The sequence below is a fragment of the Cajanus cajan genome, chromosome 3 (genome assembly GCF_000230855.2).
Source record: "Cajanus cajan strain Asha chromosome 3, NIPB_CcT2T_4, whole genome shotgun sequence".
Classification (NCBI taxonomy): Eukaryota; Viridiplantae; Streptophyta; class Magnoliopsida; order Fabales; family Fabaceae; genus Cajanus; species Cajanus cajan.
In genome coordinates, this window is record NC_138519.1 from 78,828,251 (window position 1) to 78,852,458 (window position 24,208).

Below are 24,208 nucleotides of genomic sequence, written 5' to 3' on the forward strand. Positions count from 1 at the left end.
TTAAAAAAAAAAAAAAAAAAAAAAAAAGGTGTGAAAGAAGTAAACAAAACTCAATGTGAAAAATTATTGTTTTTCTAATGTAAATATTATTATTTTTAAGGTTAAATTTCTGTTTTATATCTCTTAATTTATTTAATTTTGTCTCTCTATTTTTAAAGTTCCAATTTAGCCCCTTAATTTTATAAAGCGTTAGATTTTTATACACATATAGCAACACATGTTAAATTTTTGTACACATAGCAACACATGTTATTTTCTTATTGTGTCATGTATACAAGATATTTACGTCATGAGTCTCAATTGAACATATAAATGACCACATTGCATGGTTATAGAAAGTTAGGAAACCAAGGAATCAAATTAAATGAATCAAGGAACCAAAAATGTACTCTAACCTATTTGGGCTTTATCAATCCAATTATTTTTAAGATTTTATAAAATAAATTTTGTTAAGTGATTCTTGGAGTTATAAAATGAATGAAAAGTCTCATATTAAATACAGAAGAATATGTTTTATAATATATAAATGAAAAAGACTCATAAACTTGATACCTTAAAGTGTTGTCTTAAATGAAATTTGAATTCACTTGTATAATTTGTTCATATATAACTCATTAATTAATGGAGTTATTCATAGTGTCTAAGAGCAGATATTTAAGATAATGACTAAGGTCTAGAAACCTAACAAACAATGGAAGCAATTGTAAAAATATCTAGGTCATATTTGTATCAATGGTTAATAGTTAAGTTAAAGGTCCAATACATCAATATAAGCAGTGATGCAAAAATTTAGAGAATATTGGCCATGAAGATTAAGTTCTAAGGCCACCATAGTACCTATGAATGAAAAAGAAAATATATGACATGGTAGAGACTTGCACTTGAAGGGAAAATTGATGTTCAAATGTGAATAGAAATCTTACATTGGATGAAATTGGATATATTAAATAACATATAAGTGAAAAAACAAAACTCATAAAATTTAGTGTTTTAAAATTTCAGGTTAAGTTGTAATATAAACTTATTTATGAGATTTGCTCATTGTTCATTAATGGAAATCTCCTTGGTGTTAATCTCTCTTTTTATCTCCCAATAAATTAACAAAGTTGATGGTTTGATTAGGTGACCATTTTTTTGGGTATAATAAATTCAACTATATAATATCTTTTATTAAAAATCTTTTCAACAGTGTGAAAATCAAGTGACATATCTCGTTAATCTAAGGTAATAATGATGTAAATATTTATAACTTATTGTTGCAATAAACTGAAAATAAGTCATATACATATCATAAATTATTTTTATAATTCTCTCAAATACTTGCAATGTTCATATTATAATTATTTTTATTGTTTGAATGTATCACAATTCCTGTAGTTTTATATCGCAATATAAAATTTATTATTACCTATTTTCCGTGTGGTTTATTTTTTGAGTTCTGAATAACGTCTCCAATTATGGTATTTTTGGGTGGATATATATATATATATATATATATATATATATATATAAACAGCGAAAGAAACTGACATTAATATGCTAAATTCGAATATATGAAAAATAATAATAATTTCAGAAAATTAATTAATATTATTCAAAAATATTTTAAAAAGTTATCCTTTATTAAAATTTAATATCAAATATAAAAAAATATAAAATCAATTAAATGATAACTTATTTAGAAACTAACATTCAATTTTCCCCCTGTATTGATGTGATAAAAAAAAAAGTAAGGGGAAAACACAGACAATAAGAATAAGTGATATGGAAGAGAAAATGGATAGATGGTGCTAATTTTTTGTTTTTTTTTTATTAATCATCCCAGCCATAATAATTATAGGAAAACTTTACGGTACGCATAGGTACCGGAACAGTCGCATATTTTTATTTTTTATTTTTTATTATAATTATTTGTTTTATTTTTATTTTAATTTATTATTTTTAATAATTTATCTTTATAAATTTTTTTATATCTTTAAATTATTTTTATATTTTTAAAATTTTATCTTAATGTAGCATCTATTATAATTAAATAATTTAATATTAATATTTTGTTAATACATTTTAATTTGTTTTAGTGTTAATTTTTTCAATTTATAGTATAAATTAGTTTTTCAATTTTATTATTGATTTTTTTCTTATTTTAATATTTTTATAATATTATTATATATTTTTTAAATTTTTTAATTCTATCACATATAAATAAAATTTGTTATGAAAATTAATCTTCTGATTATTTTTTTTGAATTAATCTTTTTAATTAATTCATCATCTATAAAATTTTGATCTAAAATTTATATTATTTTAAATTTATTTTTTTAAATTTATTTGTTCACATTTGAGGTACCCAAACTTTTCAATTATCATGAGTACTTTCCATAATTATAAGTATAAGGTTGGTTTATCCTCGTTGATTACACCTATCGTCGAATCATTTGTAACAACCTTTTGTTGTGCGATATATATGGTACGGTTGTTAAAAGTTATTACCTCATCATGTTCACTCTTGTTGCATTGGTTGTTCTTTTACACACTGGCCTTAGTTCAAATTACCACAATCGATTTTTGACCCTACTGTAATAACTAACACAACATTTACAGCTCATATTTCGATAATTAATCTTTTCAAGCCGTATTCTAAATACCTGTCAATTTAACTAGAGCATATAAATATTGCTTTTCTTTTCTGTTCTCTCTCAGGTGTTTGTGTTTGCATTTGCTGCAAACACAAACACAGAGAAAGGTATTGTTTTCCTTCTCAACTAAGGGTTTCATACAGAATGGAAGATTCCGTCATCAATGTCTTCAATGACACTAAAACTCATCAACTAGTAGTTTGTGTCAAGAATGATAGATCTGTAGGCTCTTTAGGTGTGTGGATTGGGGATAATCCATTCGACTTTGTTATTCCTATCACGTTGTGCCAAATCATCATACACACTTTAATCTCTCGATCACTTCATTATGTTCTCAGGCCTATTCGAACACCCAAATTCGTCTGCTGCGTCGTCGTAAGCTTCTCCTCTCTATTCTACTTTTCTCATACCTTAATTTTGTAATTTTAATTACTAGTCCTCAACGTTTATGATTTTCATATTATCTGGTCTTGTTTTTCGCATTCACATAATCATTTGTTGTTTCTTTAAAAACGAACACATTGAGTTATGTATTTCATGCAATAAATCAAATTTCTGAGTAATTCTTACAAAGACAAAACTCAGAAGTAATTTTTTGTTGTTGTTATCTTTCTCTAATAAAATTGGGATTTTATTACTTTAGTAATGTGTCTAAATGTATATTATTGAAATTTATGTTAAATATAAATATATATTATCAGATAAAAATTTTCATCAACTTGTAACCAAGTTTTGTCTTATAATAAAATGCATATTATATTATACTGCGTGCATATTTTCATGAGACAGAAATTGAGTAGCAATACATAAAATTTTACAGGCTGGAATTCTGTTGGGTCCAACATTCATAGGGCGCGAGAGAGCTATCGTGGGGGCTCTATTTCCGGTGAAACAATCTTCAGTTTTGAACACGGTTGCGAAAGTAGCCATTGCTTATTGGGTGTTCATCACTAGTCTCAAAATGGACGTAATGACAACATTAAAAGTAGCGAAACGTTATTGGCGATTTGGTGTAATTCCTTTCTTTTCTTCATTTTTTGTCACAGTAACCCTATTGTTTTGGTACAATCCCACCGTTGCTAGCAGAGGCAAAGTCCAAAACTTCCCCAACATCTTCACCTTGAGCAGTTTCGCTGTGGTGTCTGAAACCCTATCGAACTTAAACCTCGTAGGCACCGAGATGGGGCAGATTGCTCTATCTTCAGCCATGACCAGCGAGATATTGCAGTGGATCACGATGGAGATCCAGTTCAACTCAAAAGAGACCCCGGAATATATGCTTGTGCTTTTGATAAGTGTCAGCGTAATCGCTATGATATGTCTTTGTATTGTGCGACCAATGGTGAAAATGGTTATTGAGAGAACACCACCGGGGAAGCCAATAAAAGAAGCACACGTTATCATCATACTTCTGGGACCTCTAATGATGGCAGCACTTAGTGACGTATTTGGCATATATTTCCTTGTAGGACCTCTCTTCTATGGTTTTGTTTTACCCAGTGGACCCCCCCTGGCGACAACAATTTTGGAGAGAAGTGAAGTGATCATCTCACACTTTCTTATGCCTTTCTTCTACTTGTTCATTGGCTTAAGGACAGATATTACTGGAATTCCTCAGCATTGGCCTGTGGTTCTATCAGTTCTGGCTATCTTACTTGTCGGGTGCTTGGTTAAGGTTCTTGCATGTGTGCTCGTTTCTCCCATGTATAACATTAAACCCAAAAATGGACTCGTGCTTGGCCTCATATTGAACGTCAAGGGTATGGTCGAAATCATCTTTTACAGTAGAATGCACAAACTCAGGGTAATATATACATATTCTCTTATTTCCTTCTATATATTTTACTAGCGGTAGAAATGCAATCACCCATCTCCTTTCCATGCCCATCAATAAAAAAAAAACAATAAAAAAAAAACCTTAATTACACTTTTTTTCCTACATGTTATACAATTTTGCTGCTTAACTTTTAATATTTTACACATTTCGTTAATTGTATTAGTTGATTGTTAATATGACATGTTAATCTTTAATTAATATGTTTATTGTTGATGTAAAATGTTGACAAATCAAATAAGAACATATAATTAAGTGAAGTGTCCGTATATATATTGTATGAAGCAGTCAATATATCTAGTAAAAAGACCTCCAATGACAACAAATTAATATTTGATTTACAGGGTGCCAATGTCTTTTTAATCACATATAACTTTTTAGTGTATAGATAAGGAGATAGAAACTGGTAGGGGAAAGAAATTATTATATGTTACAAGACTAATGATATATTCTCACCTTTATACGCAGATTATTGATAATGAAGTCTTCAGCATATCGGTGATGTACGTGTTGTTCATAACATCAGTTTGCATACCCTTGATTAAATCCTTGTACAGGCACCGTCGGGTGCTGCAAACGCCATCCATACACGAAAGAGGTGTGAGAACAATCCAAAGCATTTTGGAGAACCAAGGGTTCAACATCGTGTCATGTGTTCACACGGACGAACTCGTGCACAGCATGATTGCCCTGATAGAAGCATGCAGCCCCACCATACAAAGCCCCATATCCATCTACGTGGTGCACCTCATTGAACTCGTTGGCAAAACCACACCGATTCTTCTTCCCATGAACGTTAACAACAGAAAATCTTTGTCGGTAAACTACCCCAACACCAACCACATTCTTCGTGCCTTCGAAAATTACTCCAACAACTCAAGTGGACCAGTAAGAATTCTCTCATACGTGAACGTGGCTCCATACAAAAGCATGCATGAAGCAGTTTGCAACCTCGCCGAAGATAGCTCCGTGCATGTCATCATTATTCCGTTTCACCAAAACGACAATTCTTTAAGTAACCACGTGGCAACCAAAGTTCGAGAACTCAACGCAAGCTTTCTCGCAAATGCGCAATGCACGGTGGGGATTCTCGTGGATAGATACTCGATGCTGAGTGGCAGTAGCTCCAAGGTTTCTTTCCACGTTGGAATCTGCTTCATAGGTGGAAAAGACGATAGGGAAGCGTTGGCATTGGGGATTCGAATGTTGGAGCGCATGAACACGCGTGTCACCTTGTTTAGGTTTGTTGTGGTCAACAAAGAACAACATGCGAGTTTTGTGGAGAAAGAAGAGGAGATACTAGAGAGAACGTTGGACGAGAGTTTGGTAGATGAGTTCAAGGCGAATAAAAACTTTAGTAGTGACTTTGTTAACGTGATGTACCACGAGATTGTGGTGGAGGATTGCATTCAGGTGTTGGAAGCGATTCGGGGAATGGAGAACGACTATGACCTAGTGATGGTGGGGAAGAGACATAGCATGGGGGATTTAATGGAAGAGGAAATGTCCAATTTCATGGATAATGCGAAACAGTTGGGGATTTTTGGGGACATGTTGGCATCAAATGAGTTTTGTAAAGGGAGAGTTCCAGTGTTGGTGATGCAGTGTGGTGAGAAACGGGTGAAACAGTTAGAAAATAAAGTTGTTCCTGGTTACTCCACCACTAATTAATCTTTTGGGACTGTTTTTTTGTTTATAACCCATGGTGTATTAATTAATTTTTTAATTTACATTTGTGAAACCTGTTCAAGCAATTGAGCTACATCATGGTGATTTTTTTGTTTTTGTTTGTAACCTATCTATTGATTGATTTGTTTATGTAGTTTGTTATAATGTATATTACACATTTTTCCTCGCCCCTTTATTACAAAATTTATAACACTATATTTCTCTCTCAAATGATGACATTTTCCCTCTTAGTTAGTTGTCGGTTTTCTCTTTGATGATAACTACATTAGCGTAAGATGTTTGCATTATTTTGATAAACATATGATATAAGTTGTATTAATTTTTATATTATATGTTAATAAAATTATGCTTGATTAAATAAATAATAAATTTTTTATTTGCGAAAACCTCAAATATGTTTTTTAAAGGATCTTTCAATTTTATTTTGTCCCCAATTTCATGAAAGAAGTCTACTAGAAAACAAAAAATGAGACATGATTTTTCATGCATACAAAAACCAATTAGGATAAATTAATAACACCTAATAATGAGAATATACTACATAACAAAAAAGTACAAATTTAAATTTTAACTCCCACTATACACATGGAGCAAAAAAATTTATAATGAAATGTTATTCTTTTATATCAATAATGCATTGTCAACGACAAAAATCAAAACAAATAGGTTTAATTAATAGAGAAGTTATTTCTCGTAACTTCTCTTAGATGTAGAGAGAGAATGATGATCTATGTTATAAGTTTGATTTCAAAATAAATACTCACTCAATAATATACAAACAGTAAGAAAAGTGTATGAGTACAAAGTTGATCCAAGGATAAGACTAACAAAATTCTCACTATAGGCCGTTAAAAAAATATTTTATATTAATATTTATATAATTTTTTCAAGATTTTTTCATAACTTAAAAGTCATTTTTTATATTTTTAAAATTTTATTTTAAAATATTTATCTCTAAAACTATATATAAATATAATTTTTTTTTAGGATCTATCTCTAAAATATATATATTTTATCCAAAGATTTTTTTTTATATAAAAAAAACTCACTTTATGACTTGTTTCGAACCTAATAATATGTTGAATTGAGCTAAGCGAGTATCCTATTTATTGGTTAAACCAGTGACAAAAACAACCACCACCACTTTTCAGATAAAAGTTTTTGTGAGTTGAAGCTTCCTTCTCAAGATTGTGTTTTCTTTTTTTCTTTTTAGTTTAACCCCCATGTCGCTTCTCAACTGCCTTCCATATTATTATTAGTCATAGACATATTTAGATTCTTTCGTTACCAAACTCTTGGACACAGAATATATTCTATGATGATGATTTTGTTTCCAAAGGTTGGAGGCAGCAAGCTAAAATGTTTATTTCTTCGGACATTTGTATATATCATTCTCATTTAAATTTAAATTTTCAGTTAAAAATATATGTCATTTTATAATTATAATTATAGTTTTTTTATTATTGAAATATAACAGAGAGGATTCAATTAATAGAAAATAAATCATTACAAAATTCAATATATTAAGCATATACTAATTAATATTGGTTTTAAAACATATAAATATAAAAACCCCTTAAATATCAACCCATATATATATATATATATATATTAAATATGAGCTTTTATGAAAATGTTTTTAAGGATTTATTTTCGATTTGAGATTTTTTAGAAATTTTTTAATTTATCTAATTTGATTTTTATTTATCATAATTATTTATAAATTAAATTTTAATATTTTTAAAATAAATTATCAATAAATAAAATAATATTATATTAGAATATAAATTATTTATTATAAATCTAAAATATAATTTATATATATTTAAAAATATCTATGTATATAAATTTTAAATATAATTTATATATTTAAATATAATTTTTTTTGTATATAAAATTTATAAATTTTAGTTACATAAAATATATATTTAATCTATATATTATACAAGTTAAAATATTAGTTAAAATATAACGAATACAACTCATAAAAACACAACACTGCTTGATTGAACTATAATGTCACATTCTGTTCTAAATTCAAAATAATTTATATATATATATATATATATATATATATATATATATATATATATATTTACTTTAGTTGAAATATTTTTTAAAAAATAGTTTTCTTCTAAATAAAATATATTTAATAATTATTTATGAATTATTGTGGTATTAATTATTTTAACATATTTGTTTAATTACTTTTAATTATATTCATTAATGGTGTAAAAAAATTATATTCTCTAACAATTTCTTCTATAATAAAATTTATATATAATAATATTTAAGACGAAGTTTTTGGAGTTATATATATAAATATTTAGAGAAAAAGTTGTTTGTTTTATATTATTTATTTGTATTCATCATTGAGACAACTAATTTGAATTCACATAAATTTACACCATACTTGAGTATGTTTATCACATGATTCTACATATTTTGGAAGATGCCATGTGGAATATTATGACATTTTGTCCTACTACTGCTACATTATTATTTTTTTTTTACATGAACACAAAAAAAAATTTAAAAAGCAAACGTCACATTAAAAATTATAAAAGTTAATTATTTTGAATAACTTTCTTTACAAGCATTTTATAAAAGAAGAAAACAAGGAAGAAGGAGCCAAACTTCTTTTTTAAAAGCCAAAATTATCATATACTCGTTTACTTTTGGGAAAGTTAGATAAAGAGAAAATAAAATGAAATGCGTGAGCTAACTATAATTTATGAGAGATTTTTAATTTATTTCATTTTTTATTCTTTTATAAAAACTTATATAATTAAAGAAACTTATGATCAAATGTGTGAGCTAATTTAAAAAGTTGTTGTTAGATCGATCGCTATATCATTAGGTTAGGCTTCTACCACGGGGCAATTAATGTCACTCAGTAAACAGTTGTTAAATTTTATTGTCCTTTTTTTATTAGGTTCGTATAAACACCTCCAGAAATAAATTGTTGGTTTAAGTCTTTATTTATTATTTTTCTAGCAGAGATTGGTAGAGTAGAATGAAAGGTATACTCCTAATACTATTGGATAGGACGACAATGATATGTTAGGATTGTTAGCAGAAATCCATCTAACCACAAACAATTTCATTCCGATATAGCTATTCAACTAGCCCTAAGTGCTAAGTAGTCTCCTTAAGTGTTGTGTACTTTTTATGAGAAGAAGTAAACTGTTCTTGTGTGTTTGAAAGAGAAATTATTAAGTGACTCTTGAACATAAAATTTCCATTTATTTTTTAGATAATATATAATCAACTAATCAAGTGTTATTTTTTAAAATTAAAAAACTAAAATACACGTTATTAAATAGAGATTAGCAAGTGGAGATCATAATCACTTAAATGATAGTATTGAACTACTTAATAACTTTTTCTTTTTCATAGCACTACACTGTAGGAAATTACATTATGTCAAGATGTTAGCTAAATGTTATTCACTTATATAGGAAATGTGTTACTTTCTGGGATATCATGTTGGTTTAGTATTTAGGCTGTTACCTTTATCTGATCTCTATGTGTACTTCTTTTCTTTTTGAGTATATTCTGTATCCAACCTCCAATATATATTTCTTTTTCGTTATAAAAAAAAAAAAAAAAAAAAAAAAAAAAAAAAAGTTGTGAGCAACTTTATTCGGCAACATGCCTTTTAAATAGGCACACATCATAACTACTACCAAAACATGAAAATACCAACTAATAATCAACGAATAATAAATAAATAAATAAAATTCTGAACTACCTCTTAAAACACTTGACAAGCATAAGGAAACTATTAACGACCCCGATAAACTAGGACAGAATGAAACAACATTATCTAACAGGGCTTCGAATATATTAAAATCATAGGCCACAGTGGTCAATTTGAAAATGGCTATACACCTCATATTTTTTATAAGTACGCCTCCTTTATTTTTTTAAAAAAATTATAAAATATTTGTAATTTTTTTCTTCTTATTTTATATCTCTAACTTTTAATTTGTTACTTTTTTTTCTTTTTCATACATTTTTTTCTTTTTTGGTTTTCACATGCATCATCTCGTCTTCCTCTAATTTCTTACCTATTGTCGAGAAAGTCACACATACCTATAATATTATTGAAAACTAGTTCTACGTTTTACATGTACGTGAAAACTAAAAGCGGGAAGAGATGTGATAAGAGTAAGAAAACTAAGAGAGGAGAGGGGAGAGTAATGTAAAATCAAAAGAATTAAAATTATCTATCAAAATAGGTGAGGTGAAGAAAATATAAGGGGGTGTATGTGAAAATTGAAAAAATGAGGAAAGATATATAAAGAAAAAGTACTAAATTAAATGTTGTGAGTGTAAAATTAAAAAATTAAAAATTAAAAATTAAAAATATTTTAAGATTTTAATTTTTTTTTTTAAAAGGAGGTATACTTATAGAAAAAAGGAGATGGAACCTTTGAAAATTTGTGAAGCGGGCCTATAGTTTCATTTGATGAGATTATTGGGCTAAAACTCAAGAGGACTACTGGACCGCACGTTTGCCACCCACTCACATGACCAGTGCTAGTTGCTTTCAGCTTCTCAATTGCAATGGCCTAAGTTAATAATATATACATAAAATAAAAATAGAGTAGTCTGAATTTGGATATACTTGCACGTGTAGCTTAATGAAAACCAAGAAAGCAAAAAACATTTTATAACTTTTAGTCATATTTTTAAGGCAAGAATTGTAACAAAAATATAAAGGGCAAGAAACGGCATATTTATATAATCAAAACTTGCAATCTGTTTGAAACATGAACTATTGGGAAAAATAAAACATCAATTTAACTAAACCACAACAACATCGATCTCTCCTAAGTTCCCAACCCAATTTATCTGTACTTAAAAAGCACAACTGCAACAAAACAAAATTGAAAAAACTCCCGAAATACAGGATTTCGAAACTAGGGAAAAAAATATTGAAGGCATGATTAGTTTGAAATGATCCTAACAAAGAGGAAGATCCAGAGGAGGGGGCTCTATGGATTGCAATTTCCCAACTCCGTTCTCAACCAACAATACCGTGGCCAAACCCCAGCCAATGTGAACGTCCAAGTGACAATGCAAAAGCCAGGCACCTAGAAATTAACACCATTTAATCACAAATTATAGTGAAAAAAATAATAATGAAGAGTAGAAAGAAAGTATATAGTTAATTACGTACCCGGGTTATCAGCGACAAATCGAATAACTGCCCATCCATTTACAGGCACAGCCACAGTGTTCCTCAAAGGTGGATCAACAAGGTTGAATTTCTTGGTATCTTTCTTAGCGTCAAAATTCCCGAACCCTTCGGCAACGATGTAGAAATCATAGCCATGAAGATGAATGGGGTGGTTCTCAGGAGTGACAATGCTAGTATCCTGCAGCACAATCTCCACCCTCGACCCAAACTTCAGCTTATGCGCCTTCGTCCCGGGAAGAGGTTGCCACAGCGACCGGCTCACGTTTCCGGTGTAGTCGAACTTCACCGGCGGCCTCGCGGGAAAGTCGGTGGTGAAGACGCCGGGGATGGCTTCGTAGTGCGCCTGCAAGATGGAGACGTTGTTGGGGAGCACGAAGGAGACGTTGTTGATGCTGGCCGTGAATCGGGTTCCGTTGGGCCCCTGGCACCGTTGGCTTTTGTTGAAGCTTTTGGGGCACTTGTTCAGGCCCAGGCCCACCGTGAAGAAGAGGCTTTCGTCCACTTCGGCGGGGACTTCGACTCTTCTAGGGCTTCGGAACCTTTTGCTGAAGGCTGTGACGGTGTTGGTGTCGTTGAATGCGGGGAGAGGGGGCATGAGGGGTTTCGTTTTGGTGGTGTGGTGGTGGTGGTGAGGGCGAGGGTGGCGGTTGTAGTGGAGGATGGCGGTCGTGGTGGTGTTGTCGAAGGCGGCGTTTTGGGCCGACTGGTAGGCGCGGGCGGCGATGTAGTAGCGGGAGGGGGGCTGGTCGGCGGTGAGGAGGACGTCGGTGGTTTGGCCGGGGCCCAGCATGAGGACTTTGGTGGTGAAGGGTTTCAGGTAGGAGGCGTCGGCGCCAACCACTGTGAGTTTGTGGTTTGCCACCGTGAAGAAGAGGGGTTGGTTCAGTGCAGCGTTTATCACACGGAGGAGGTTCGTTTCGCCGGCGTATATTGGCACGATGGTCGTGTCTGCATTGCCAATTTCACGTCAAACCCATATATGTTCATGCAAGACTAAATAGTTTAAGTTTACCTTGTTAATCAATTAAATTATTGTATATCTAATTAGAAATTTTTTTTTTTTATTTCTTATGTCTTTTAGTCTATTAGTTTGTCATTTTGAATGAAAATTTGATGTTTTAAAAAATTATTAATAATAAAAATGTATAATGATATAAATAATCTATTATAAACATTAAGTATACATTTTTGGTCGGGGAGACGCTTTTGTCTTTAAAAGAGAAGAAAAAGTAAAAAGGCCATCAAATTGACGGTGTACCAAAAAAACAACCTATTGTTGACTTGTTTCATAAATAATTGACATCTTTAATAATTTCATATCATACGTCTTTTCCCAGAACGCTTCTCTTTTTCACGACTGCATCATGTTTTAAATATTTTGCTTTGCTAAACAAGATATGTGACATGTTCAATGTAATCAAAATTAATAAGAAGGAATAATAATCAAACCTTTGCTAGAGCACTTGTAAAGATCACCAGGTTGACCATTGATGGTGTATGCATCAGACACGTTTGGAGCTCCCCCTGTTCGTGTGGCCTGCCTCACAACATCGATAGGGTTTGCGTCCCACCATTCCCCTAATTAAATCACCACTTCCACCGTTTAATATTTGTCCAAAACCAACAACGACAAAAACACAATTTCCACTCCCTCTTTAATTATTGTCACAAGCACTTTTTACCCTTTTAATGATCTTTTGTATCTTCTAAATTACCTAGCTCCATCAATGTTATAATTACAAATTATGCATGTGTGAATAAGGAAAATTGATTACCAAGAAGAATGGGTGTCTCGTGCTTTGGCTTGGGGAAAGGGTAGGGTTCTCCTTCCCTAGGACGAATGATTAGGGCACCATAAACTGTGGCCCTTAACCATGAACTATGAGCGTGCCACCAAAGTGTGCCTTCTTGTCCTTGGACGGTGAAACGGTAGGTGTAACTTCCTCCAGGACGAATAGGGCATTGAGTCACAAATTCTGGTCCATCAGCCCATCCTGTTCTCATTTGCCTAACACCGTGCCTAAGGACATATATAAGAAACAATGAGCAATTGATCAATTATATTTGTTCAAACCGAAAAACAAAATGGTCATACAACTCCTTGCTTAATTTTAAAACTTTCAAGCTCGATCGTACTATGCTATCATGCATATAAGATTATGAGAAATTATTTTTTCACATTCTAATAGAACGTATACTATACGCCTAGCTAGATAGAGAAACGAGATTAGAAGAGAAATAGAGTAATTAGTATACAGTAGATGTAAAAATTAGGATTTAAGAAAATTAAAAATATGTACTTTTTTATTCATTATTCTTTACATGTAAAATAGTGAGAAAAACTAGTTCCATTTTAGTATAAAAAGGAGTATATATATTGAGTAGTATAAGAAAACATAAGGAGTGAAAAATATTTTTGAATAGAGTATAATGTATCCGGGAAGGATCTACATATTAGCGACTTTGGTTAATAAATTAGTTATCATATAAGTATTACTTCCACTAATTTATATACGTGTGTGTCTTCTATAGTTGTAGTAAGGAAATGAGTAAGATATATTGGTTAAGTCAAAGGTCTACTAATGAAGTTAAAATATTAGCTTGATATTATACCAATGAATGGTCAGATTGTAACGAGCTTTGTTAGTGACTTTGACGACCAAAGTGTCTCCATTGTTAATCTCCAACGTTGGGCCCGGGTATTGCCCATTCACGGTGATAGTGTTGTGGGTTTTGCACAGCCTCTTCACTGGAGTTGCTTCAACCTATTCCATTACCACCAGTTAAGTAATTATTATCCAACAAAAAAAAGAATAAATGAAAGAAATTTAGACCCCTAAGAAAGAAAGAGAAAGAGAGTGAGAGAACGTACAACAAACTCATGCTCGTGAACTTTGGCATTTGCTGAAGCTAAGAGCACAAAGATAGCTAAGAAGATGGAGGAGTATTTGGCATTGTTGAGAATGAACTTGACAGGTTCCATGTTTTAGCTAGGTAGCTAGCGAGCAATGAACACTTTTGTGTGAATGTTGTATGTTAAGGTTGCAATGCAAGTGAGAGTGGGAGAAGGTGCTTTTATAGGGGGATTAGAGGGGGAGAGAGAGATAAAGTCATTTGAGGTTGGCAGATTAGGTTCATTTCGTTGAGGTCAGACACCAAAGGGAAACTTAACTTAGTTCAAACCTATAGGAGTTGTTACACCAGCTAGTTAATTAAGTGCATGAATGCTTATTTAAGAAGTATTCGGATAGAAGCTGAATTTTTGTAAGCATAACTATATTAGAAGATTTCATATCGATTGATGAGATAATCGAAATTAAGTACATAAGTAAATAATAATAATAATAATAATCATATTTTAAAAGTATAATCAAGTAATAAGACTAACACTTTAACATTATTCTACTTATCCTACTCTTTCTGACTTGCATTATAACAAGGTTAATTACTCCTTTTAGCAAAAGCATAACATTCCAAAAAGACCAAAACAAAAGCATTTTAACTTTATTAATTCTTTGCTTTGCAACTCAAGCTCTCCAATGAAAATTACCAAAGGAATTCTTGAAAATTACCTGCAGAAAACTACATATAATTTAGTGTAAAGTGTCCAATAAATGCCCTTTCTTTTCATCTAAGGAATTCTTGTGATTTGTGGAAAAGAGAATATTTTATTGCTAAAAAGTTTAAGACACAAAGATCGTGCCACTTTTGCAACAGTCCAATTTGACTTTTTTTTCTTATTCAGGTGATTGTGGGATAAAGCGCCCAATAATCTTTTTTTTTTTTTCGAAGGGAACGCCGAATATATAATATTTATTCTCTTTGGTAATAAAAAAAAAAGCACTTTAAGTCTTCTAATGATTGTTAATTATAAATATAAAAAAAATATAAAATAAAAAATTCCGCGTTAGAAACAAGTATGATACATCATACATGAAGGTCTGAAGCAGCACCCTTTGTTTGTTGTGAAGATCTGGCTCTTATTATGGGTTATATAGGTTGGGTGTTCCTCACCCTCCTTCATTTTCTGTCTGGTAAAACATGGCTAGTTATTCATTAATTAATGATTCTTATACTGGATATTTAGGTTAATAGTTTTGATTGATTGCAAGTACCGTAGACTACTGCCATAGGATGAAGCAAATAAATTATAAAAGCACCATAACTAAATTGATTTGATTGCATCTAACAAGAATTTAGTTAGAGATACTTATGAAAAATATATCGAAAGTATTAAATTAGGTGGCCCGTCACCAACATAATTTTTAATTTAATTTTACGCATGGATGAGAATGAGATCAGCAACGAATTACACGCACAGGAATGTCGTATCAAAGATACGTACTTGGCAGTACTAGGGACACATCATTTTGACGAACATTAGCTAGGTCACCATACTACCACATGTTCAACTATAATCTCAAAGGTCACACTTGTTAATTTTTCAAATGTTTGACAATCTATATAATGAAGAAAGGGCTTTTTTAATAACATTCAAAGATGACTTTTATACTAGCTTTAATTTTCTTTTATACCACGTAATTATTATAAAAATAAATGATTTGTGAATGAGAATCAATTTAGAACTACTTTATATCGTAAGTGTTTAGTTTTTTTCTGTAATTAAAATATAATAATAAAGCATTGACATGGTGAAATACTTTTACACTATTAATAATATGAAATTATCGTTAATATAACTTTTATTGTTTGATGCATTTTATCTATATTAATATTTTATTGATTCAGCCAAGTAATTCAGCTAGTGTGGACCCTGATGAGTGTGATATTCTGGTCACTGCACAGGTGGGTTTGACATTTGAAAGCTCCTTCACGGGTAAAGCGTGGAAACAGGGATCAGACAAGCTTGGACTGGTCTACGATTTGTCCTGACCCACTGTAAAATGAATTTCTGATATAATACATAAATCTTGAATCGCAAGCTAGGAATGATGTTATCATGGAATACTTCGAGTTAGATCATCCAATCTGTATAAGAAACTCTAGTCTGAAATCTGAATGTTCTTTCTAGATTGATATAAAAGGATTCATTGATGAATGATGGTTGCATCTGAGTTGATAACAACCGTTAGCCTAAAGCCTATATAATTATAATATATATAAAATAAAATAAAAAGTTAAATTATTCTAAGTTAAAATTATTTTTATGCTTAATTTTTATACAAACTTTCTTGTATAACTTGTTTAAAAATTAAAATTCATAATTTAACTTTAACTTTCTTGTCCAAATAGAATTATATTAATTTGGAAAAATTGTACTTACTTCTTTGAAATTTGTTTAAATAATATACATTTATTTTCTTATTTTTAAAAATTATTTTTCTTTCTTAAAATAATGTTATTAGTAAGTTAAAGTAAGAAAAAAATAAAATTTAATTCATATTTTGAATTATATATATGTCTATTATTCTTTTTGAATTATGTTCAATATTTTGTTTTATTATTTTTAATTTTAAAAATAATAATTTTTTATTTTAAAATTTATTTCATAAAATTAAAATATTTTTTAAATCATGATAAACATGGTATTTAAAATATAATTTAAAAGTTAAAATTAAATAATAAAAAAATAAGTCACATTTAATTATTGACATATATATTAATAATTTATTATTTTTAGTAATATGCAACCGATGTTATTTTATATATAAAAAGTATATATTCAGTTAAAAATTAGAAAAAATGTAGGGGCGTAATTTTTGGTATTAATTTGATTTAGAGGCGACCGTTAGAGTCGGAAAAAGAAAGCGTGTGAAATGAAAAATGAGGGTGACAGACATGAATATAAAAAGAGATGGAGAAACCAAATTGGGATTTGATAGGTGAACAAGAAATCATGACAGTGCATTAGACAAGTTGGTAGAGTTTGTTACTGACTCGTCAGATTCTTAAGAAAGGCAAAAATAGGAACTACACCAGATGTCGTTAGAGATAACATGGAATTTATAAATGGGTTTGTGGCCTCATTTTTATGGGCTAAACGACCACTGTAGCGCATTTTTTAAAATTTATTACTAAAATAATGCTGTTTTGAAACAATTTACACCTTTGGGGCTCTTTTATTGGGTGTCGCTATGGGCCATAGCGACACCCATGACACGTGGGTTTTTTTTTTTTTTAGGCTTGATTGGGCTGGACCAGTGTCGCTATAGGCTTGCCCAGTACGCCTAAGTGGCGCTGTGGCTCACAGCGCCCCATTTTTTTTTTTTTTTCGTTTTTCAATTATTTTTTACATTATTTTCTTAACAGGCGCTGTGGCCCAGTACGCCTGAGTGGCGCTGTGGCTCACAGCGCCCCATTTTTTTTTTTTTTAATTATTTTTTACATTAAATAAAATTAAAATAGAATTAAATTAAATTAAATAAATTAAAAATTTAAATAAACTTATTTTCAAATTAAATAAAATTAAAACAGAATTAAATTAAATAAATTAAAAAATTTAAATAAACTTTTTTTCTAATTAAATAAAATTAAAACAGAATTAAATTAAATAAATTCAAAATTTAAATAAACTTATTTTTTATAATTAAATAAAATTAAAACAGAATTAAAATAAATAAATTCAATATTTAAGCAGAAATAAATTAAACGTATTTCAAATATAAATCAATTTTTTTTAATTAACATAAGTGTAAAAAAAAAAAAAAATTAACCGTAGTGCCACGTGTCAGCGTCTCATTGGCTAAGCACGCGGTGAATTTATTACGCGCCAAGTGAGGCGCTATGAGTTGCAACGCCTCAAATTAGCTGTGGACACGTGTCAGCCTTTGTGTGGTCACGCAGGCGGTCAATTAATGAGGCGCTATGAGTTGCAACGCCTCAAATTAGCTGTGGACACGTGTCAGCCTCTGTGTGGTCACGCAGGCGGTCAATTAATGAGGCGCTATGAGTTGCAACGCCTCATTTCTTATTTTTCCTTTTATCACAAATTTTTTTATAATTTATTTTAAAATTTTTATATTTTTAATACAGGCGCTGTGGCCCATAGCGCCTGAGTGGAGCTATGGGCCATAGCGCCCCAAATAATTTATTTATTTATTTTTAAATTATTTTTTACATTTTATTACTTATTTTTTAAAATTAACATTTTTTTCTTATTTCAATCTTTTTTTCCCTTTTACCTGTTATTTTTTTATAAATTTGTAAAAAAAATTTAAATTTTAAAAATATAAGATATATTTTAAAAATATTAGATATATTTTTAACACAGGCGCTGTGGCCCATAGCGCCTGAGTGGAGCTATGGGCCATAGCGCCCCAAATAAATTTTTTTTTTCTTCGTTTTTTAATTATTTTTTACATTTTATTACTTATTTTTTAAAATTAACATTTTTTTCTTATTTCAATCTTTTTTTCCCTTTTACCTGTTATTTTTTTATAAATTTGTATAAAAAAAATTAAATTTTAAAAATATAAGATATATTTTAAAAATATCAGATATATTTTTAATACAGGCGCTGTGGCCCATAGCGCCTGAGTGGAGCTATGGGCTATAGCGCCCCAAATAAATTTTTTTTTTTCGTTTTTAGCCGATTTGAGTCGTTATAGGCTATAGCGACTCTTTGAAGGTCTCTACCAGCTACAGCGACTCTACCAATATGGCGTTCATGGCTCATATTCAGACCAAAAAATGCCACGTGTCATGGGTGTCGCTATGGGCCATAGCGACACCCAATAAAAGAGCCCCAAAGGTGTAAAATGTTTCAAAACAGCCCCATTTTGGTAATAAGTTTCTAATAGTACCCGACAATGATCGTTTAGCCCATTTTTATGATTTTTTTCCCTCACAATTTTATTATTATGTGATTGTTAGAGGAAACTTTGTATAAGATTTTTCTTTAGAAATTTTATATATAAGATACATGCACTTAAATAAGGGTGGGCAGTGGGCACATGCCCGACCCAATCTAATAATTCAATAAATCTAAACTAAATTGAAAAAAAAAATAGTACGGATTATCAAATTTTTAAAGGATTAGAAAATTTCCAATCCAATCGGTTTGATTTAGATATTTAATTTTAGATTTTAAGAATCGAATTAACTTATTCATTTGATTAAAAAAATAATTGTTAAGTTTATTTTATACTATGAAGTTTAGATTTTCACAAAAAATAAATAAGCTCATTCAAAATTATAACGTTGATAAATAAAATTTTAATATTAGATATTTTATCAATTAATTTCTTTATTTAATAAAAATTACAATGATGTTAGATTTTTAAACTTAAGATTTTATGTATTCTACTCCGATTTCTACCACTTTATCAATAGAATTTGATAATATAATGTTGTATTACATGTAAGTATTATCTATTTAGTAAAGAATTCATGTTCAATTCTTGTTGTATGTGAAAAGTCATTGAACTAACAATAATTACAATATTATGAGTGAGATAGTCTTTGAATTAGAGAAAACTTATATATGACAGGACAAAAAAACGCAAATATTATTGGATTAGACTAAAAAAAAATCAAACCAATCTAAATCAATTAAAGTTAATTAGATCGGATGAGAATATGTCTCAAATTCACTCCAATTTGATTCTTCCTACTCCTTTGGATACCAAAAGTGATACTTTTTTGGTAAAAATTAAACCCTTAATTATGTTGTTTAATTGTTATTGGACCGAACACTTACCACTAGGCCAAAAGTTATAGTTGGTAGTCAGGATACAACTTTTTTTACTTAACCGTACTAGCGCAAGCGTCATGTGTCTCAATGATGACTTGACCCACTCAAGCCTCTGCCACACGACAATTTGGGAACAATTAATGAAACCCAGCAAACAATTGTATTACTGATACAAAATATCTATTGATTTTATTCATGATTAATTTATATCAACCTAAATAAAGACATCTTTAGTGTGCTTTTCCTCTCGGTCACTTTTTTCCACCACAAGATTGAACACACAACCTTACTTAAAGATTTAATTAAATTCAATTCTACTCGAATCAAGTTTGATTGACTCTTTATATTTTCATAGTTAATTATAAACGGGAATCAACTTCTTAATTATTTAGGAATGTACGTCCTATTTTGAGCATACAAAGGTAGAAAATATGAGAGAAAGAGAGAGAAAATAAATAAATGATATAATTAAAAAAAAAGACTTATATATGTTTTTAATTTTTTAAATAACTTAATTATTTGAGTTTAGTTTTAATTAAGTCATTTTAATCTTTTAAATATCATAATTGTGTGGTTTTATGCATTCAAGAAGAAATTTTGATTTATAAAAATCTAATTAATTTTGTATCTTTTTTTTGTGTGGATAATATGATGATATTGGTAAGAAATATCCACGGATAGAAATAATGACTAATCTCTATCGAGAATCACAAGTGCATACAAGATGAGTATTCTCCTCTCAACTTAGTTAAAGTTAGGATCAAACTTTGAATATCTTGATTAAGTGGCACAAACTGCTACTACTTGTTTCAATGTTGGTATTAATTATGTATCTTTTAGTTCCACGATCAATTTTTTATAATTGAAATAATTAGGCTAAATAACATTTTTGGTTTCCTTATTTTTGTTGATTCATAATTTTGATCTTTTATTTTAAAATAGAGTTATTCTGTCCCTTTATTTTTAAAAATAATTTTTTTCTACTTTTAAATTTTGACATTGTTCGATAATCTATTACCACTTAAATGATGATGCAATATTTAATAACATAATATATACATATAAAAATTAAAAAAATTAATATGCAAAAGACCTGTATTTGTGTTTATTCTTACGATTTATTAATATTTATTTTTAAATATCATGTTACTAAATGTTATATCACTTAAATATAAATAAACATTAAAATTTAATAATTGGTAGATATCAATTTGACCGAATAGTCAAAATTATATATTTTTAAAATTAAAAATAACTAAATATCTTTATTTTAAAATAGAAGAACTAAAATTATATATCAATTGAAAAAAGAGGCGCTAATTAGTTAAATAATTATGAAAGTTAGTAAACGAAATTAAAGAGAAATTCATCATGTTCGTCTTCTGTTACAATGGGGCCTTCTTAAAGGTCACGCTGAATGATACGTTGTTTTTGGTTAAAACTTAAAAAGCATGTTACCCTGATGAAGCTATAATATATAGGTATTAGTGATAGTGTTTAGAAGTTGAATAGAGCATGTGGATGTGGGAGTGAGAGGTCGAAAGTCGCTATAATGGTGTATAAACTTTTGGTGAGCATGCACCATTTTATGGACTTCCGTAGTGGGTTTCAGTGATAGTCTTCACTCTTCACAAGTTGAATAGAGTAATTGTGGACCTGGGACTGGGAGTGAGAGGTCGAAAGTCACTATAATGGTGTATAAAATTGTGGTGTGTATGCACCATTTTATGACCATCCAATGTCCCTCTTGATGGTACAAGTGGTACCACAATGGGAAGAAATGCAACACGTTTGTGGTTTATACATGCATACCTTCAATTGAAAGGCTAGCTCAATTAATCTAAACAGGATTTTGAAATAATAGAATTCAATTATGACAAAATTTCTCTACAACTATCATAACACACAAATGGCCATTTCACTTTAAAAAAAAAAATTGACCAAGTAACTTAACACGATGGCAAAACTACTAATTGAGTAACATAACACAATGGCTTAATTCTTTTGCATTAGATTAAAAATGATCCTAATTAAATCAAGAAAACTATTTTAACAAATCCCTATAATTTTTCATTCATCTAGTTTCACTTTTCAAATTCATATATAATATATTGTAGCTTAATATATCATTCAGACTCGAACTCTACCAGTGGTATCATGTATTGCTGTTAAAATAAAACATGATCAAATTTATATAATGCTTCATTCTAGGGAAAATAATAATAATAATTTGTCCTTCAAAAATTGGTAAATTTTTTTATTTGACCTCTTATTTTAATTTTTCGAATTAGTCCTCTATAAAACATTTGTTAGCATCAAATAATATCTCTCTTCTTTTTTGTTTCTTCTCATTTGATTCTCCTAGGACAATTTTTTTGCTTGGTCTCTTTAAGTAGAAGACCAAATGGAAGACATGTGAATTTTAAGAGGACCGAATAAAAATTATAATATCTATACAAATTATAAAGGGATGTTCTGTTTTTGTGTTTATAATTTTTTTATTATTTTATTTTTAAATTTTTAAATAATAAAAAATAATATTAAAAATTAACTAAATCCAATTCTTGAATCTAAAATTTTAAATTTTGAAAATTAAGTATAATACTAATTAATTCAATAATTATTAATAATTCTTAAATACTTTTAAATAAATATAGAAGTACGGGATGCCTCAATTCCGTTAATATATATAAAAGATATTAAAGAGAAATATATATTAATATTTAGAATGAGAATAAATATAAAAAATCATAATTTTTTAGACCTAAAAAACTTAATCTTGTTAATAATAAGTGTGCAATGCAGTTATTGAAGCAATTTTCCAATTCTATTTATTTTCTCACAAACTTTCGTTGGACATCCCAAATCTTCTCCTACCAAGTTTTCGTTAGGTCAATATGATATAAGACCATCACGCAAGAATTGCTCAGGAGGAGAGAAAATAATATGATATACAATCGATATTTTGGATGCAAAAATAATTTTCAAGTAATAATCCATTTAAAAATATACTCATTTTATATGATAAAAAAGTAAATACAAAAAAAATTGAAAATATATTTCATAACCAAATCAATTGAATGTCATCGATTGAACAATTATAAGACTTGCACCTAAGTAATGTACTTTGATAGAACATTCAAAATTCATAATTATTTGCTGGTCAAATGATACGGATTTTATTATTGATGATACTGTTTGATCTACCCGTGAGATGGTGCCTCTTTAGCAGCAACTTAACAGTGTTTCTCTGAAGATTGTCTGTTAATGTGGTCTTGGTTGATACTAGGTTGTTGGCAGACGGTAGTTATGGTGGTGGTTGAAAAACATTTCTCATCAATTGTCTGTTTATCACCATCAATTAGTTTTTGTAAAACATAATTTGAGAATTGAGACTGATGAAACCTTATTTGATTGTGGGAGTATACAAGCAACTTACATGAGAAATGTGGCAACTATTTCATCAAAGAAGATTATAAAGAGTTGAAAATCAAAACTGTTTTAATATCATTAAAAGTCTCATGTCATTTAAGAATGGAGATTAAGGATATTGTATAAATACCTCCTTACTTTAATCCATCAAAACATTTTTTTATGAATAAAATCATAACGATTCAACAAGTATTAAAATAGACAACACCTTAGACACAGTAACTTTAACAATGTCAATAGATTTATGGTTGAAACATTGACATTAGGAGAAGGGACTAAGTCACTCTTGTCTCTTAACCTTCATTGGAAGACTTGTTTTGATATGTTTAAAAGTCTCATATCACTTAAGATTAAAAGTAGTTTAATATTCTATCCTTAATCCACCAAGATGTCTTTTCAAAGATAAAAACCTTGACGTTCAATGAGTATTAAAATGAACAATACTTCAAATATGATAACCCTAACGATAGGATTTATAGTCGGAACATAAACAATCAAGCATTTGAATGATATTCTTTAGCTTGTGTATTTATTTATATAGCGAACTTTCATAATGACAAATCTTCTAATGTATATCTGTCAAGTGATTTGAACAGAACCATCTTTTACATATTTAACTTTCTATTGAATGAATTTTCAAGTTGGAACTATGTTGGGTGGTTTTTTCCTTTGTTGTTGCAATTATAGGTTCTAACTTTCAGGGTCGTTAACTATCCTATCATTTATCCCTTTTCTAGGTGTGTTGTTTGTTCCAG

The 24,208-nt window shown here is 29.6% G+C and overlaps 2 protein-coding genes across 2 annotated transcripts; one reads left to right on the forward strand and one right to left on the reverse strand.

Moving 5' to 3' along the window:
- The first annotated feature begins 1,691 nt into the window (after positions 1–1,691).
- Positions 1,692–7,189, forward strand: LOC109816575 (cation/H(+) antiporter 15). The gene is made up of 3 exons (XM_083071411.1): positions 1,692–3,011; positions 3,457–4,440; positions 4,939–7,189. The coding sequence occupies exons 1-3, from the start codon at positions 2,781–2,783 to the stop codon at positions 6,139–6,141; spliced, it is 2,418 nt and encodes an 805-aa protein (XP_082927537.1). The 5' UTR covers positions 1,692–2,780; the 3' UTR covers positions 6,142–7,189.
- Positions 7,190–10,882: 3,693 nt separating this feature from the next.
- Positions 10,883–14,433, reverse strand: LOC109816591 (laccase-12). The gene is made up of 6 exons (XM_020381663.3): positions 14,241–14,433; positions 13,982–14,133; positions 13,144–13,388; positions 12,818–12,946; positions 11,348–12,316; positions 10,883–11,261 (listed from the first exon to the last, which is right to left on the reverse strand). Exons 1-6 carry the CDS (start codon positions 14,349–14,351, stop codon positions 11,131–11,133), a joined length of 1,737 nt encoding a protein of 578 aa, XP_020237252.1. The 5' UTR covers positions 14,352–14,433; the 3' UTR covers positions 10,883–11,130.
- Positions 14,434–24,208: the final 9,775 nt, after the last annotated feature.

Bases quoted from the DNA above. Each gene is read 5' to 3' on its own strand.
- LOC109816575 (XM_083071411.1), top strand. From the start codon at position 2,781: ATGGAAGATTCCGTCATCAATGTCTTCAATGACACTAAAACTCATCAA. The intron at 3,012-3,456 runs GTAAGCTTCTCC...AAAATTTTACAG, and splicing joins AATTCGTCTGCTGCGTCGTC to GCTGGAATTCTGTTGGGTCC. The intron at 4,441-4,938 runs GTAATATATACA...CTTTATACGCAG, and splicing joins GTAGAATGCACAAACTCAGG to ATTATTGATAATGAAGTCTT.
- LOC109816591 (XM_020381663.3), bottom strand. From the start codon at position 14,351: ATGGAACCTGTCAAGTTCATTCTCAACAATGCCAAATACTCCTCCATC. The intron at 13,389-13,981 runs GTATAATATCAA...ATATGTCCTTAG, and splicing joins TACAATCTGACCATTCATTG to GCACGGTGTTAGGCAAATGA. The intron at 11,262-11,347 runs GTACGTAATTAA...GTTAATTTCTAG, and splicing joins ATTTGTCGCTGATAACCCGG to GTGCCTGGCTTTTGCATTGT.